Source organism: Gouania willdenowi, chromosome 9 (assembly GCF_900634775.1).
Source record: "Gouania willdenowi chromosome 9, fGouWil2.1, whole genome shotgun sequence".
In the NCBI taxonomy this organism is placed as follows: Eukaryota; Metazoa; Chordata; class Actinopteri; order Blenniiformes; family Gobiesocidae; genus Gouania; species Gouania willdenowi.
Genome location: NC_041052.1, coordinates 17,678,493 through 17,695,758, shown reverse-complemented (window position 1 = coordinate 17,695,758; position 17,266 = coordinate 17,678,493). Strand labels below are relative to the sequence as shown.

At 40.1% G+C, this 17,266-nt stretch overlaps 1 protein-coding gene across 3 annotated transcripts in view; it reads left to right on the top strand.

Annotated features, from left to right (window-relative positions):
• Positions 1-17,266, top strand: part of LOC114469265 (collagen type IV alpha-3-binding protein-like) — a 42,026-nt gene that overhangs the window by 10,461 nt on the left and 14,299 nt on the right. For 2 of the 3 annotated variants that reach the window (XM_028456581.1, XM_028456583.1), the window contains exons 4-7: positions 8,634-8,741; positions 9,030-9,168; positions 10,052-10,138; positions 10,282-10,439. In XM_028456581.1, coding sequence (XP_028312382.1) covers positions 8,634-8,741; positions 9,030-9,168; positions 10,052-10,138; positions 10,282-10,439 — 492 coding nt within the window. Of the gene's footprint in view, positions 1-5,009; positions 5,165-8,633; positions 8,742-9,029; positions 9,169-10,051; positions 10,139-10,281; positions 10,440-17,266 lie in introns of those variants that run through there. The other variant, XM_028456584.1, reaches the window with a different exon arrangement.

The window sequence follows — 17,266 nt, the reverse complement described above, 5'->3', positions numbered from 1 at the left end:
GATAATGAGCAGCTGTTTTCTGAAAGGCCATGTATTTGAAGATGTATGGCTTCTTAGAAACGTGGGCCTTTAGCGGCTTTAGATTTTGTGGTCAAGATCCAGTAGGTTTATTATTTGTGTGTGCTGTGGATGTGTTATGAGATGTGGGATGTAAACATGTTTGACGAGTTGTGACTTTGGGTGTGTCCTGATTTCACAACTCCATCAGACAAGGCTGTTGCTCACTCTGTTGGTTTTATTCAAACATTGAACTAAATCTATAACCATAAACATGTGTTTACAGCTGTTGAGTTAAGGGACACATGGGCCAGCTTTTGGACAGTAATTAAAGATGTTACGACACAGTTTTAACTCATGATTCAGTATCGGGGTGTGGTGTTGAGTAAGTAAATGTGAATTATTTCCTGTATGAATTGGATACAAGTGATCGTGGTCTGTCTCAAGTTGAGGTATAATAGGGATGTAACGATTCATTCAACTCCCGATACGATTCGATTCACGATACTGGGTTCACGGTACGATTCTCTCACGATTTATTTTACAAAATGGGACTGTAGAAAAATGACTGAAAAATATTCTTTTATTTATTTTTTGGGGGTAAAAAAACTAGAAAATACTATATTATTTTCCTTTTATTTTTCATTGTCAAAAGAATCCCTTGATAAACTATTCAAAACAATGCAATTTAACTAAAAATAAATCTTGAATGAAATAAATAAAGGAATAATGCAAATGAAAAAGAAGCTTATTAATTTAAATTCTGGTTCTATAGTAAACAATGCAAAATTGCATAATAGTTCTTTTTATTTTTAAAAGTGCAACTGAAAATGTATTTTGTGCCTTAACAATTGGACTTAAAAAAAAAAACCCAAAAAACGTCATTGCACTGATTTACGTCAGATATTTGTTTGGACCAGCAGAGGGCACTGGTAACCCAATGGTCGGTTGGGATGCAGCTAATCTAGCAGTGAAGAAGAGATGCTACGCTAGCAGATAGAACTAATAGAAAAACTTGACTTTTACAGATATTCACGTAATACTACAAATATTCTTTTGGTGCTGAAGGGGTAAGGAATCATTTATTAACATGTAACATTAACATGTAAGAGTAGAAGGCGGCCAGAAAGAAAATAGTAGCAGATTCCGCCCGCCGTTACATTGCTGGACAAGAGAAGGGATAAATATATAGCGCCCTCTGCTGTTTAAGAGAAGTACTGCGATTTAATTTTCAAAGTATCAATGTCAATCGTGATACCTATGAATCGATTTTTAACTGCCTTATGATTAATCGTTACATCCCTAGGTATTAATGTTCTACTACTAGTAACAGTAGTTAGTTATTAGGTATCCATGTATTGTAAATAGGTTTCACATATTTGAGTAACAGAATAAGTCAATGGTCATTGAGAACTTTTCTTTGCATCGTTGTGTGAATACTCACTGGAAAGTGACTGTGACCCTGGAAAGTTTGTGCTGTTGAGTGGATTGGAGTGTTAGTGTAAGTGAACTCAGGTCTTCGTTCCTTTAACGGTTGTGTGCTAGTATTTTAAGGTTATGCTTGTGACCAACAGTAACCTTGCAAAGGCTAATGCAGGGGTCTGCAACCCGTGGCTCGAGGGCCTCATGCAATGACTCATTGCAATGGCTTCCTATAGCTTTAAAGAGATCTTCCACCGTTTTTACAAATGTGGCCTAAAACCTTGAAATATCCTTATCAGAAGATCTGTGCCTAACAAAACACATTATTTTGAACCATATTTGTTTTATTAACTGTTAAAACTGGGACTACTTTACCCTGTGAGCCGCCATGTTGTTGAAATACTGTCAATGGTGACGTGATTAGCCCCTTTAGTCTATTTAGTTCTATGGGAGGTGAAGCATTTAGAATCATTTAGCAGCTTTTTCAGTCAAATTGATAACTTGTGCTGCTTTGGGTTGCTCTAACAATCAGTAAAACCTAAAAAAAAAAAGTCAATGTAAACCTCTTTTGCTTACTGAGAGATGATAAATTAAAACCGTGACCTGAAAAACCCACTCTGATGTTTTGTAGATGCCGTTAAGGTGAGAAGAAGAGCTCTGTGTGCATGTAAATAAAGGCACTGCTGATTCTAATGAACAGCAGTGAATCCTGGTTGCCTTTCTTACAGAGGGTAATGGTGACTAATGACATTAACTTCAAATAGAATAATGATAAAAAATAAATCACATTGTGCAATAATTCTGCCACCTTCCTACATCACTTCCTGAAACCTCTACAGCAGGGGGTCACCAACTTTTCTGAAACTGTGAGTTACTTCATATGTACTGTATAATCCAAAGGGCTACCAGTTAGAAAAACACATCTTAAATACTACATTTATCACAGTTTTACTTTATTTAGAGGCTGAGATAATGAGGAAGGCTAGCAGTATAACTTAACAAGGCAGGAAATCCTAATTTAAGCAATGGTTTCCGTTCATAGAAAATTATCATCTTCCTATTGTACTAGCAACCAACAAACAACTTTTAACTAATCGTATAATATGTAACATTTGTGAAAAGTAACAAATGTCTATGTTTCAGAAAACATTTAACGATGGTTAATTTAACACTAAAACGTTATTTATTTATTTATTTTTAGCAGTATTTATCTACTAAGTACCAACTACATCTGTCATCTGTATTTCGTGTTGAGTTTGAATCCTGGAAAGTAAATCAGATTCTAGATGGAGCTCATTAGTTCCTGAGAGCACCTCACATGGTCCATGAAGGCCACCTGATGCCGTGTTGATAGTCTGCTCTACAGACTATCAACTTTACTTGCACCTGTAGCTAACCTTAGGTTTTAAATCCCTGGTAAGATGACTAACAAAAAAACTATTCTGAAAGAAAATAGAGATTTTATTTCTGAGGAAACTTTTTTTTTTTAAATTTAGTTAATTTAGTTTAAAATGCATGCTTTATATGTTGCAAGAAATGATCACTTGGCATGTGTTGACCGACATGTTCATGTTTTGTAGCCCTTCAAATACATTAACTCAAAAAAGTTTACATAAAATGATTTGTTATGATTTGAACTGTATAGAATTCTAGACACTGTATTGCCTTTATTGAGAAAGTATTTTTTGGCTCTGGAAGGACTTTAATCCAGGTGAGATTAGGCAAAATGACTCCTTTGAAAGTAAAGTTTGCAGACTGCTTAATGCAACATCACTTTAATGTAGTTAGTGTCAGTGCTGCCCCCTAATGGACAAAGAGGGAATCACATCTAGCATTATTTAGGTGTTAATTTTACATTTTCAATATTTTCATTACAGCCCAACCAATATGGTATTTTTAGGGCCAATATCAAAATTTGGGTTTTTAAAAAGCTGTTATCGGATGTGTCTGTTGATACCGATAGTATGTAGAATGATTGAATAAATAGAACCATTGATAGACACAGACAGGGTACATACTATACATGAGCACAAAATCTCATAATACCCAAAAAAATTAAAGACAAAGAAGCAAAATAATTCTAAATAATTAAATTAGGAACTTGATTTAGTAGCACTGTCAACAAAAGGACTGTAAAGCCACTGATAAATAAGAAAAGGCAAACTGTTGGAACTATTTCTGGAATACAATATTTAAAAAAAATATATACAAAAAAATAAAGTTGGTCAAATCCCAAATAGTAAACCTGTATAATTAATATTTTTAAAATGCCAAATATAACTGTGAACAATGAACTCGTGCACTTCTCCCTGTCTTCAAACTTCTCCCTAGTCAAAAGTCGCAGAAAGCGCAGCATAGAGCCGTAGGATTTAAAATGTTAGTGCAGCATCAGTTACCAATTTTAGCCAGACTGATTAATCAGCCACAATCGTTCCTATTCATTGGCTTCATCGATTAATTAATTGTCTATTTGGTGAAGTTTTCTGCTTGAGTATTCATTATTCTCACACATTGTTTTCCTTTGTGTGTTTCTCTTGTTTAAAAAATATTACATTGTGAAGTTATGATGGATAAACATACAGACAATGGCTGTGATAATATACTAAACATTTCAATTCCGACATGTGCTAGTATATTACCTAAATTAGTTGTAAAAACTATGTTAAAATGATGCCAGGCTCTTATTTGCAGATCTACTGTACGTACACACAATGGTAAACATAGAATGTTCTAGTGTTGGGAAAATGTTGCCAAATGTTGGGACCAAAGTGCAGCTTTAAGTGAGAAGTGTTTCTAAGTGCTAATGTTCACAACAACAGACATCAAGAGAGACTTGTAAACTCTTCTGCAGACTGATCCATTCACGCAGATTCACAGGGGTGCTGTGAAAAGAAATGGGGAAAACTCCCCTGTGTCTTCCTGCTTTTTCCACCTCCTCTTTAGGCAGGTTGTGTGTGAGTTTGCAGCAAATCAGAAATGTTTGTCCAACCAGTGTGAAATAAAACACAATCCACACGAATGCACGACCGTCCCTCCCACACTGTCTCTCATTTCTTTCTCTCTTTGTGGTAATGTGCAGTAGGCTGATTCATTCGCCCACCCATTTGCAATTTATTGGTTTATCACACTGACAACCTCAGACGGTCCCCATCTCTTTTCTTCTAATGCACTCAGGCATTCATTCTTATTTCAGCCCCCTCTTCCCTGATCCTAATGCAGACGCACACAGTCATGGCTGCACAGTGATGGATACCGGACGCAACGGTCCAGATATAAAGGTTTAACATGTTAGGGTGTGTGGTCTTTTACTGCACGTTTGAGCCCCTGTATGTTAGCCTGCAGAGGATGTGACTGAAAGTAGCTTCTGCTTTGCACTGATGAGGATTTACAGGACTCTCCCCAACTCAGTCTGTGTCTTCATGGAGCAGCTCACATTTCTTTTTCCTCTCATTATTGTGGATCTTATGAAGACTTTTTCTCGTTCCCACCGTGCCCCGTTTGCTGCTGTTTTTCACTGGACGAGCTAAGCTCAGCTCTTATGGCTTCTCTTTTTCACCTCCTCACCCTGCTGCTCCCTTTTGTTCCATATTGAGGTGTGTCCAGGATTGAAGGATTGCTGGACTGAGGCTTCTAAATTGTGTGGACAGTGGGAGTGTTTGGGAACTGCCTGTCCATGCTGGGGCTAGCAAACCGTCAGGACTGCAGCAGCATGCTGCTCTGCTTTGGCTGTTGGAATGACCGAAGGGTGGGCTCATTCTTATTGTCACTTCATTTAGGTGGTTAGCATGCCATTGTTTTATATAAAACAATAATATATTAGCTATTTTCACCTGTGTCCATCCATATACTCACTAATGTATTGCAATTTGTTTGCATGGATTTTATCATTAAATGCCACTTTAATTCTATTCTCTAACTGGTACGAGAACTGTCTTTCATTGAGAAACGTGCGTGTGTGTGTGTTCGGTTCTCATCAACATTACCATTTTTTCCTTTTGTCTACATATGTTGTCAAAGGTAGTTCAGTCTTTGTTTGCGACTGCTATGCATGTTTTATTCCTGCAAAACATTAAATAGTGCATTTATTAAATTACTTAGTTATGACCGTCACCCACACCCTCCATAAGAAGGGTAAGCTAAACTTTTTTAAGCTTACCCTCATCACCACTAAACCTCTTGAAGCCATCTTACATGTTCCAAGTAAATGACTGTGCAGGGTTAACATGCTTATCATCCACCTGGTTTATGTGCATTGTTCTGAATCATGTAAGTACACTCCAGTTGTTCTTAAATGTAAATGAAGGCACTGTTTATTTTGAAGCATCTGTATTTTTTTACAGATGCATTAAAAATATGTACTCATAGTAAAGAGCAAAATTCAGAGTAATTCTTAACTGATCGCTGGTGAACTCTCAGATTTCACTATTTTATGTAATTAGATTTGATTTCTGGTAGATTAGCTTAACTTAACATTCCCCTGATTTTGGTGGAGAAAGCCTTAGTATTTTGCATTCCTGTTCTGTACTGAAAAATGAAGGGCTGACAGTCATAGATTGATTATAAATCAGTGTTAGTAACTAGCATGTTATCACAGAATAGATTAACAATATTTGTGTGAAATAGCACACTGTAACAATAAGAACACACTCATCTTCTGTAGCCATTCTGTGTACGTGGGTAGTGACAAACCACTGTGGATAAAGAGCTCAAATGCACTTATATGATCATTTTATCTTACATGGAACTGTTGTCAGAATTGTAATGAGATGCAAGTGTGAACTAATAGCTGGTTTATTAAGTATGGGATGTTTCTTCTTTTCATCACTTGCTTTGTTTCTAAAAAATCGACCCCGGCTTTGAAAGTTTTGTTTTGCCCTCAGGACGAAATGGTCCGACACGTTATATCATGGGAGGTAACACTAGCTGTTGCTATTGTTTATGACAATTAACTATATCATGTCTCTATATCAGTAACACAAATAGGAATATCATGTGAGATGTTGCACCTCAAATGTTGACCTACAGCAGTGAAAGGAAATCAGTGACTTTACAGTTGTAATTAATTACTGTTGTCATTTGACTACTGATATTCTCAGTGAGACTTTAATGTGAACACAGATCAGCAAACTCTGAGCCTGAACACTGTTTGTAGTCAGTCAGTCAGTGGTAGATCAGCTGTTAACAGAAGAATGCATTAGAGTTCGACCGATAAATTGACTTTTTTCAAGATCAGCCATCGACCAAAAAAAATTATTATTTTTTTGACTATCACCAGCCCTCCCGAAGGAAGGGTAAAAAATGCTTTATTATAGGGAGGATATAAAATAGAGGGCAGTGTTACACCGAAGTGAGGGGGAAGAGAACAGGGAGGAGAGATTCAAGGTAGGAATTGGAAAGAGTTGATTATTTTAGAGTGAGATGTGATGTTGTAGTTGTGCATATGGTGACAAGTGTAAGCTTAGGTATAATGGTGGTGGCTGTGAACAGAAAGAAGGAGTGAGTAGTTATACCTAAAACAGGTGTTTAGTTTAAACCGACTACTTACACATTGTGTATTGTTGTCGTGCTTTACTGCTACTTACCCGTCCTGTACTTTTTTTTTTTACTTGGTTGTGTACGGGTATATTTTAAGTTCAATACATGTTAAGAGTTCTATTGGTGTATTTAATTTAATTTCTAATACATACATTTATATCATATGAGTGTTTCAATTGTCTTTTATAATCAATGTGCTTTAAAAAAAAAAAGTAAATCGGCCTCAAATATTGGCTTCCAAAATCTGCTTTAGGTATCGGCCATCAGCTGAATTTTTATTTATTTTAACCGACATCGGCCTTTGAAAATCCCATATGGGTTGATGTTTGATGGCTGGTCATAAGAAATGTGTCCAATTTAAGGAATGCTTTCAGTCTGATGGTAACTTCCTAATTCAGTAGAAAATGAAACTTAAGTTGTGAATATGCCAAAGGAAATACCCCGAGTCATTAAACATAGTGAGTATGGCTGGGCAATTTTTCTATTTCGTCTATATCGATTTTTTTATAGCTTAATTTGGATGAAAATTTATTTTAGGAGATGCTCTCAGAACAGCATTAAAAACACAGTAAGATGGATTACTGAGTGCGTTCGAACCCAGACATTCCCCTAAACAAGCCACACTACAGAACTCACTCACACATGCTGTCCCTTAGAGGAGAAAAAGCCAAAAGTGGCACATATTGTGCAGCTGTTTGTTAATCAATGTGTCTGTGTAACATTTTGCATAGGGGTGTCTTGATGCAACTTTTTCACTTCGATACAATATCGATATTGCAGCCTTACGTATTTGCCGAAACCGATATCGGTCCGATGCGATATCAGCATGAATCATACATACTTTTCTTACTTATTTTGTAGTGTGGAATGTTAGAAAAGGCTTGATTAAGTAATGTTACTCAAACAGAGAACAATAGTCAACAATTCAAGTTCACTTCAGTTATTTTTTATCGTCATTTTGAGAAGAAATATTGAGATATTTTGATCCATATCGCCCAGCCCTATTAGTGAGATTATCTTTTAGATAATATAATGTTTGTGCAGCTTGTTTGTTTTTAATTTGTAAATTTGGATCTTTTTAATATAATTTTAATGGAAACGTTTCTTTTTCTTTACTCATCATCGTTGATGCAGACTTGTTGTTACTTACAGTAATAAAAGCCATTTTGTGAAGCAGTTCAAGAATTGGCCCAGTCATAAAATTGTCATTTAGGTCCAAGTTTAATCACAGCCTCACAATCATGTACTGCTTTACATTTTATGTATTCACATTGTCTAACACTAAATCAGCACATTGGTTGAGGTTTTTTGTCAGATAAATGCATCGAAGCCTCTCTGTTTTCATTAGACTAGACTGTGATTGATTTTCTCCTTATTACCATACAGTGAGCGTGTGTGCTTATAGCAGGGTTCATTCGTGACACACTCAGCCCCCATCTCTCTCCACAGACTCTTGAGCTGTTCTGCGTAGGTGTTTGACCAGCTCTGATCTAGCTTAGCATTTCTCAGTGCAGCTATAGCTCCTCCAATTGATCTCACTGTCTGGTTTTCAACCACTTTCATTCTTCCTTACAGCTAGTACTTTACATTACTGTCTTAGTCTGCTCAAAGTTGCATACTGAACTTTTTCCTCCATGTTTTTTTTTCTTTTTCTACCCCTTCCTCCACTGGCACTGCAGGCTGAATCTGGTTACGGCTCAGAAACAAGTCTGAGGCGTCATGGTTCAATGTTGTCCCTCACCTCAGCAGCTAGTGCCTTGTCCTCCGCGTCAACGTCCTCCTTCAAGGTAATAATAATAATTAATGTATTTTTGATAGCGCTCACTTTACAGACATTTTACAAATTAAAACATAACACAATTACACACAAATGTAATAAAGTAGGAAAACATTTGTTTTCCATGGAATACTCACCCAACTTATAGTCTCTTTGTAAACATTTTTTATCATGCATTGTATTTTTGTGTGTTATTACCGTCATGTGCTTCAGCACCAATACTGTGATAATACTGTTTCCTTTTTATCTTGTTTTTTTTGCTGTCGTCTGTATCTGACTTCTGCTTCCCTCGGTTTAGAAGGGCCACAGGTTGCGTGAGAAACTGGCAGAAATGGAAACTTTTCGGGACATTTTGTGCAGACAAGTGGATACACTGCAGAAGTACTTCGACAACTGTGCTGATACTGTTTCCAAAGATGAATTTCAGAGAGACCGAGGTAATCCAAGATTTCATTAAATGATAATAGAGTTTTGCAAAGCATACCTGTAGATACATTTTTTTTTTACACATAAATACAGAAATATTGATTTTATTTTCTTAAAAGATCCTATGATTGATTATATCATCCTAATTTCTGAGCTCAAAATAAAACGTTAATTTATGTGACGACAATGCAAAATTTGTTTCAGTAGCAGCAAACTAAAGACGAGTAGCTTGGCCTCCTGAGGAAAGTATTATTGAATGCTTAGTAAATTCTTATTTTCACTTCTTCTTTAATGAGGGATGGAAGGTTTCCAAACTCTTGCCTAACATTTTCAAATTATCAGTGTTTGAAAATGTCTACATCGGTGTATTACAATGAAGTTTTGTGGTGCACACTCAAGTTCACTGGTCCTCCACCTGGAAGTGAAATGCCTGAAGAAGTAAACTAAGGGTGCCCTCACAATGCTAATCCAGTCCGTGCTTTAGCCGACCTCCTTCAAAGTGGCTGTGTGGGCAAAGCCAAATAATCCAGACTTCAGGTGTCAAACTTTGCCTGTGACTTGTTTCCCAGTGTGAGTAAACCCTAAGAACCTTCCCATGGCCTGTTACCTGGTCAGGGCTTAGTGATCAAGGAACCCTGTTGTAGTTCACAAAAAAAAAAAATTAACATTCTGTTTTTAATCACACTTTACACAGCTTCACCAATCTACTACAAAATACGCTACATTCCTGTTAGTTGAACAAAAGCTGCATTGAGTTACTGCCAATAACACAGCATTAATTAAACTTGTATTAGATTATAATTATTTTAGTTTTTACCTTAAAATTGCATGACTTTCCTGTCTTTGTGAGTAAAGAATAATTCACTTACAGAAATATATTTGTCATGTCACCAGAAGTAGAAGAGGATGAAGATGACTTTCCTTCCTCAACAAGACCCAACGGGGAATACAATCACAACAACAACGGCAGCAAAGAAAAATGTGAGTCTCCCTTCCAAAACTAATTCTTTGTTTTGTTTTCACAAAGTGTTTGTTTATGCTGGTAATACCCGACCGACTAATGGTTCTCTTTAAGGCTCTCCAGGAATCTGCCGCACTGTCATGATTTTCCTCAATTCTTTCAGTGTTTTCCCCTGCAAGTCCCAAATCCATGAATGGCATCGACTTCAAAGGTGAAGCCATCACCTTCAAGGCCACCACGGCTGGTATCCTCTCCACCTTGTCCCATTGCATCGAGCTGATGGTCAAACGCGAGGACAGCTGGCAGAAAAGACTGGAAAGGGTACTGCATCGGCCTCTGTAGTCTGCACCGCTGAAAATAAAAATGTGTCCGATTGTTTTTAAAGAACAGTGGGTATAAAAACTAGCACCTCTGGACAATCTGTGGGAGTAGGTTGAATAGAAGTATATTGAGTAGCTAGTTAACATAGTATAGTATAGTATATTATTTGGAGATTTTATACTATGGACTGGGTATGTCTTAACTGCTCCATGTGCCCCGCCCATAAACAAGGCATTTTTTTGAATTCCCCTCCTAGTGGCAGGTCAGCAAAAACCAGGGGGTTTAGTTACTGTTTAAGAACATTAGGGACAATGCGTTATTGTTCTTTAAAGATTCAGTTACTGTGGTAAAACCTGCAGATGTTCAACCATAACTGAGGGTCATGTGATTATTTACTTCCGTATTGTACAATATTAGGCATAAAACAATTGCATTATAACTAGGCTTTACACCGATCTGATTGGCTATATCGGATCGGACGATATTTTATGTAATTAATGTGATCATCTGTAATGCCGATCCGATCTTGAAACATTCTGGAGATGCTCCCATTGCATTGTTTTGTCTGTCTCACTTACACCGAAGTGTTGTTTGCTCTACGTGACATAGCTTTATAGTATTTCACTCACATTTGTGCACAAAGGTGAAAACCTATGAGCAAACGGCAAAAATGTTTCTTGGTTGGAGCGGAGCGACTGGGCGCCGGACTACTTCCCCAGTCTACCGGCTCTGAAAGCGGGGGCAGCTTCTGCTGTTAGCGCCTGTGTGTGTTTGTATGGATATGTGTGTTTGTCTGTTTTGTTTATTCAGCCTGAGCTTGTTAAAGGGAAGAGTCCTAGAGCAGAGCAATGCGCTCTTGTTTACTTCATACCAGCCACATCTGTTCGTTTCAGGCTAATGGTGGACACAGAAGTGTCCGCCATACCACCCTGTCATTGCCGATCTCGTTAGATCTTGGAAGCTAAGCAGGTCTGGGCCTGGTTAGTAGTTGGATGGGAGACCACTGAGAATTCCAGGTGCCACAGTGGTGGACAGTCCCTCCAGCGGTATCTGTCATTGTGTCCTTGGGCAAGACACTTCACCCACATTTCCTAGTATGAATGTGGTGTGTTGGTGGTGGTTGGATGGGCCGATGGCGCTCTATGGCAGCCTCGTTTACGTTAGTCTGCCACAGGGCAGCTGTGGATACAATAGTAGCTTACCACCACCAAATGTGGAGTGAAAGAATAATGCCTTGATTCTGTAAAGCGTCTGAGTGTCCAAAAAAGCGATATATAAAATTGATGTATTATTATTATTAGAAGTGCGGGCATGTGTATATGTGCCCCACCTCCATGTGCACCTGTGAATATGGACTATAAGCAACAGCGGGTTTTGCGATGCCACAGTTAGAAAATATGTGTTTGCTCCTGATGCTAATGCTGATTGAGGCGTCACGTAGTTCCAGTGTGGTCTCCCTCCACAGCTTCATCTCCAACTCGCTTGTAGTCAACACAGCTGCTGTTCAGGGTATAAATTAAATGGTTTAGAGTGCTGAAGTGAAGTTCATATTTACATCTGCCATGTTTTTTGCAAGTGCTTGGTCAGCATCGCATTTTAAAAAGGGGAGCCATGAAGCTCTTGTGCGTGCAATGTTATGTTCAGGTCTTCCACTCCCTCACAGTCACAAGGCTGCATTTAGGTCCCCAAACATGTTACTGTTTGGTAGTACCCAATGCAGATTCATGGAAAATCAAAGGAATTCGGTCGGTATAAAAAAAAAAAAACAACCTGAATTCATATGATCGGATTGGTGATTGTTTTTTTTAAACTCACTGATTGGTGATCAGCCCAAAAATACTGATTGTGTAACGCCTTATTATAACTTCATATTATAAATCCTTAAAAACAAACACAAAACTGTGACTTTGTTAAAATTACTCTAAGTTAACTCTTAATTGCCTTTCACTGAGAACACTAACTCACACTTTCAGCTTCTCAACAACAGTTGTAAAAATAGTTAAAAAAATACATTAGCAATGTGTGCTATTACAGTTATAGAAAAAGCTTACATTGGTTTTAGAAAACTCCTTCATCCCAAGCAAAATTATCTTTTGATTGGTGTGTTTCTGATATTCTCAAATTTCCTTTTTTAGATGCTTTTAGACCGCAGGTGCTGTCATCTAGTACAAGGAGAAGTGAATTAATTTTGGCATCAATAAAGTCATCTTATCTACTGCAGTTCCTCCAGGAACCATGTGGAAAATATATTTCAAACTGCGTGAGCTATCAACTGTAAAATTTATTCTCTCGCCTGAATAATTTGGGAAATATTAGTCATATATCGTTCTTCAGTGGTAGCATAATAGAACCAACAAACATTTCATGGTAATGTTAAAAGAAAAGAGTCAATGACTTCCACTGCTGTTATATTTGAAACCTACAGTTAAATACAGTTTAGAGAAGTTGATCGCACGGGTAAACCGCAGTAGCTCTCAAGTTCTTGGTGTCTGTACCATTACTGTAGTCACTCACTGCACTGCTCATGAGATCTGGAGTTCATCCAAAATGCTTGGAAATACTTGGTGTGAGGATTTAGTCACTTAATTTTAGCAAATGAATGTGCATTTTCACTAAAGGAAGCGAACAGGCCTTAGTTAAGCTCATTCATGTTTTTCTCAAGACAGCTTTTAACTGTAAATAGTAATGCTGTGTTTAAACTGCTCAACCTTTAATGGAAAATATTTAAGGGCTGCAGTAAATGAAGCTTTTAGCAAATCAAATGAATTATTTTCTCTTTTTTTTTTTTTTTTAAGAAAAAGAAAGAAAAAAAAAAAACTATTAAATTGCACTTAACTTTTTTTATTAGGGAAAATTTAAACATTTGTCACCAACATGGAAAATGTAAACTTTAGGTTATGTATATAACACTGGTTCTATGAGTAATATGGGTGAGATGTCTCACTATGGGATGCAACCTCTGTCTGCATTCCTCAGAAGCATGTATTTCAATCTGCCAATCCTGATTGGCCCGTGAAGTGCGTCCGTTCGCTGGGGGGTCACCCACCTCCTATAAAATGAGAACACGGACAGACGTGCACCTCTTCTCCTCGTTCGAGCAAGAAGGGTAGTCTGGTGAGACATCTCACTCATATTACTCATAGAACCCGAGGTTATATACATAACCTAAAGTTCTATTTCATAATATTTTGTGAGATGTCTCACTTTGGGATATGGAAACTCTCGTAGTGCAGACATGCTTATCGAGCGATACCAGCCTCCAGGGCAGAAGGCTGATCACATCAGGACAGTAAAACCGCCTGTGCCACTCACGGGGCTTAAACGTCCAGCATGTAAATGCGGACAAACGTGAGTGACGAGTTCTAACCCGCCACTGCACAGATGTCCTGAACAGACACCTTGTCATATCCATATAAGTGTGGATCTCACAAACTGGACATAACACATTATGCCATTGCTCACCCTGTGAGGCAGAAAAGGCCAATAGGTCAGTGGGAGAACACAAGCCCACAACCTTCGGCACAAAGGCCGGGTTGGGTCTCAGGATGATCCTCGCATCACCTGGGAAAAGCTGAGCGCACGACGGATGAACCGAGACCGCATGGATGTCACTGACCCTCTTGGCTAGAGCCAGTAACAAGACAGCCTTAGGAGAGGCAAACTTCAGGCCCGCCGCCTCCCGTGTTTGAAAGGAGGATGTTTAAGTCCCTCCAAAATCATCGCCAAATCCCACGGTGGCACCAGTGGTCTGGACATGGGGAGGAGCCTACTGTACGTGCTCCCTTTATAAACCTGCAGATCAGCGGGTGCTGACTGGCCGACTTATCCCCAAAGCCAATGTGACAAGCGGCGATCACCGCTAAAATACACTTACACAGTGGAAAAGACTTTGTTTTTATCAACCAGGTCCTGCAGAAATAACAAAATCACTCCCGCCGGGCAGTGAAAAGGAATGTGGTTCCTCTGGAAGCACCACCCCTCAAATAGCCTCCACCTGAAATCATAAAGAGACCTCGTGGAGGGGGCTCAAGCACTCTGTATGGTGGAAATCACACTGCGATAATCCCATGGCTGACAGGATGAGCCACTCGGGCCAAACCCACAGCGCCAGATGGTCTGGACATGGGTGGGAAAACTGTACCCCTCCTCTGTAATAGCAGGTCTGCTGCCAGGGACGTGCACACAGCAGCTGGTAAACCTCCGCTAGCCAGTGCATGGTCAGCCGCAGTGGAGCCACCAGGGACGTGCACACAGCAGCTGGTAAACCTCCACCAGCCAGTGAACGGTCAGCCACAGTGGAGCCACCAGGATCAGTGTGTGTCCGCACTCCCTCGCCCTGGACAGGGTGGAGGGAATCAGAGCCCTAGGAATCAGAGAACTAGGAGAACGTATACGGAAGTACGTGCGCTAGTGCGTCTATGCCGAGGGGAGCCTCCGTGCTGCACAGGGAGAAGAACATGGCACACTGCGCGTTTTCATCCCCTGCGAGCAGGTCTACCTCGGCCTGCCCGTAATGGGCCCACAGCTGCCGCACCACCTCCGGGTGCAGCATCCATTCCCCGTAAAGCGGCGTGGATAACAGGTCGGCACCCACATTATGATCCCCGGGACGTGCGTCGCTCTAAGCTAGAGGAGACTCCCAACACTCCAGAGGATCAGTTTGCGTGCCAGTGACAGCAATCCGCCCTGACGGTTGATGTGTGCCACTGCCGTGGTGTTGTCCGTTCTCACTAGGACATGATGTCCCCTGAGAGACAGAAGGAAGTGGATCAGTGAGAGGAACACCGCTGACAGTTCCAAGTATCTTGTGAGCGCGCATCCCAGCGACTCCTCACAGACCCGCTCTTGTGGGTCCCCCCCCAGCCTGTCAGACTGGCATGCATGTAGACCACCTTCATAGACATAACAATGCCCATAGGCACCCCGTCCATCTGGAAGCCCGGGGCACGCCAGTGGCACAGAGCCAAGCCGCACTCTGGCATAACCAAGACTCTCCGTGTGCTATGACGCACAGGATTGAGCCCATGTGAGGCCACCCACAGTTGGAAATTCCTCATGTGAAGGCGACCAAGGCGGATCACGAGGATGGCTGAAGCCATCAACCCGAGCAAACAGACACAATCTGAACTGAACAGATTTGCCCGTTTGAAATAATTTGAGACATGCCCCGAACGTCCTCACCCACTCTGGTGAAAGACACGCGGTGCACGGTACCGAGCGTAGGGACAGACCCAGGAAAATTGTTTTCTGTGTGGGGGACAACACGCTCTTTTCCGCATTCACCTCAAATCCCAGATGTGACAGGTGATCTAGCAGAATGCGTGTGTCACCCTGGCCCCCACCTCTGATTGTGCCAAAAGCTGCCAATCGTCCAGGTACGTAGCCAGGCGAATGCCCCACTTCCTCAGCGGAGCGATCGCAGCATCTGTGCAGCGCACAAACACCCTCGGGCTCAAAGAGAGGCCGAACGGGAGAACGCGGTACTCGTAACACACCACTCGTAAAGCAAACCATAGGTACTTTCTGTGAGGAGGATATATTGGAACGTGGACATAAACATCTGATGTCGACAGACGTGAACCAATCGCCCTGTCGTACCAGACGCAGTAGGGTACGACAAGGTGTATTTCCTGAGGTACTTGTTCAGGGCCCATGGGACGGATCCCGGACCCCCCCCTCGTTTGGGGGACCAGAAAGTAGCTGGAGTAGAACCCCTCCCGCGCGGGAGGGACCACTGAGATCGCTCTCCTGCGTAGCAGGGATGTGATCTCCTCCTGTAACACACGAGCCAACTCTCCGTGGGTCCGAGAGTGATTCACGCCAGTGAAATAGGGAGGGACAGATGGAAACTACAGCCTGTAGCCCTTCAATATTGTCCGTAACACCCAAGGCGGAGCCGCGAGCGCTCTCCATCTCTCTATCTTGAGGGAGAGAGAGGTCAAGCGTTCCGGTGTACCCACTGAGAGAGGAGCCATACATGGCGCGATGGCACCCTCTTCCGGAGGCAGGCCATAAGTGACCGGAGAGCCCAAAAGTGGCGTGACGGCGCCCCCTTTTGGAGGCCGCCCGTGCAACCCGAAGTGGCTTAACCATACAACAGTGGAGTCCTGCAACAGTTTTTAGGCAGTTTTTGAGAAACACTAGATGTCAGGGTTGGAGTCAATTATAATTGTAATTGTGTACTTGATAATTAGTTACAATTATGGTGTAGTTATAATTGTAATTTTAAAAATCTGTTTCTGTCTTAATTGTAATTAAATTGTAATTTATTTCAGATTATTGACTTTATAATTGTAATTGCCATGAAAGCTACATAAAGATTGTCAAAATTGAGGAAGCATGTTACAGTTCTATGTACAGTATTACGCATCTATGTAGTTAACAATTATTAAAATATGTTTCATAGCAAGCTTTCCCACTTTTTACCATTTAAAATAAATTGAAATCACAGAGTTTTAAATGCCCACACCAAAAATATTAAAAACGAATTTTGATTGATTAGGAAGACTAACAAGGTAACCAATAGATATGAAAGAAATTAGATGATAAATAATGGTTTTTTTTGTGTAGTTTACAGCTGATTCAGGACCTGTTATCATTAGAAATGCTAACACAAGGGGAAGGTTAACCTTTATTAAGTTATTTATTTCAGGCTCAGTAATTGTGATTAATTTTAATTGAACATGGATAATTGTAACTGAAATATGTATTTGACCCCAACCCTGCTAGATATATTAAAAATATGAAAAACAGGACATGATTCTTTCAGATATGCAGTACTTTAGCTTTTATGAGGTCTGATTGACAACCTCATTTTTGTGTTCTGC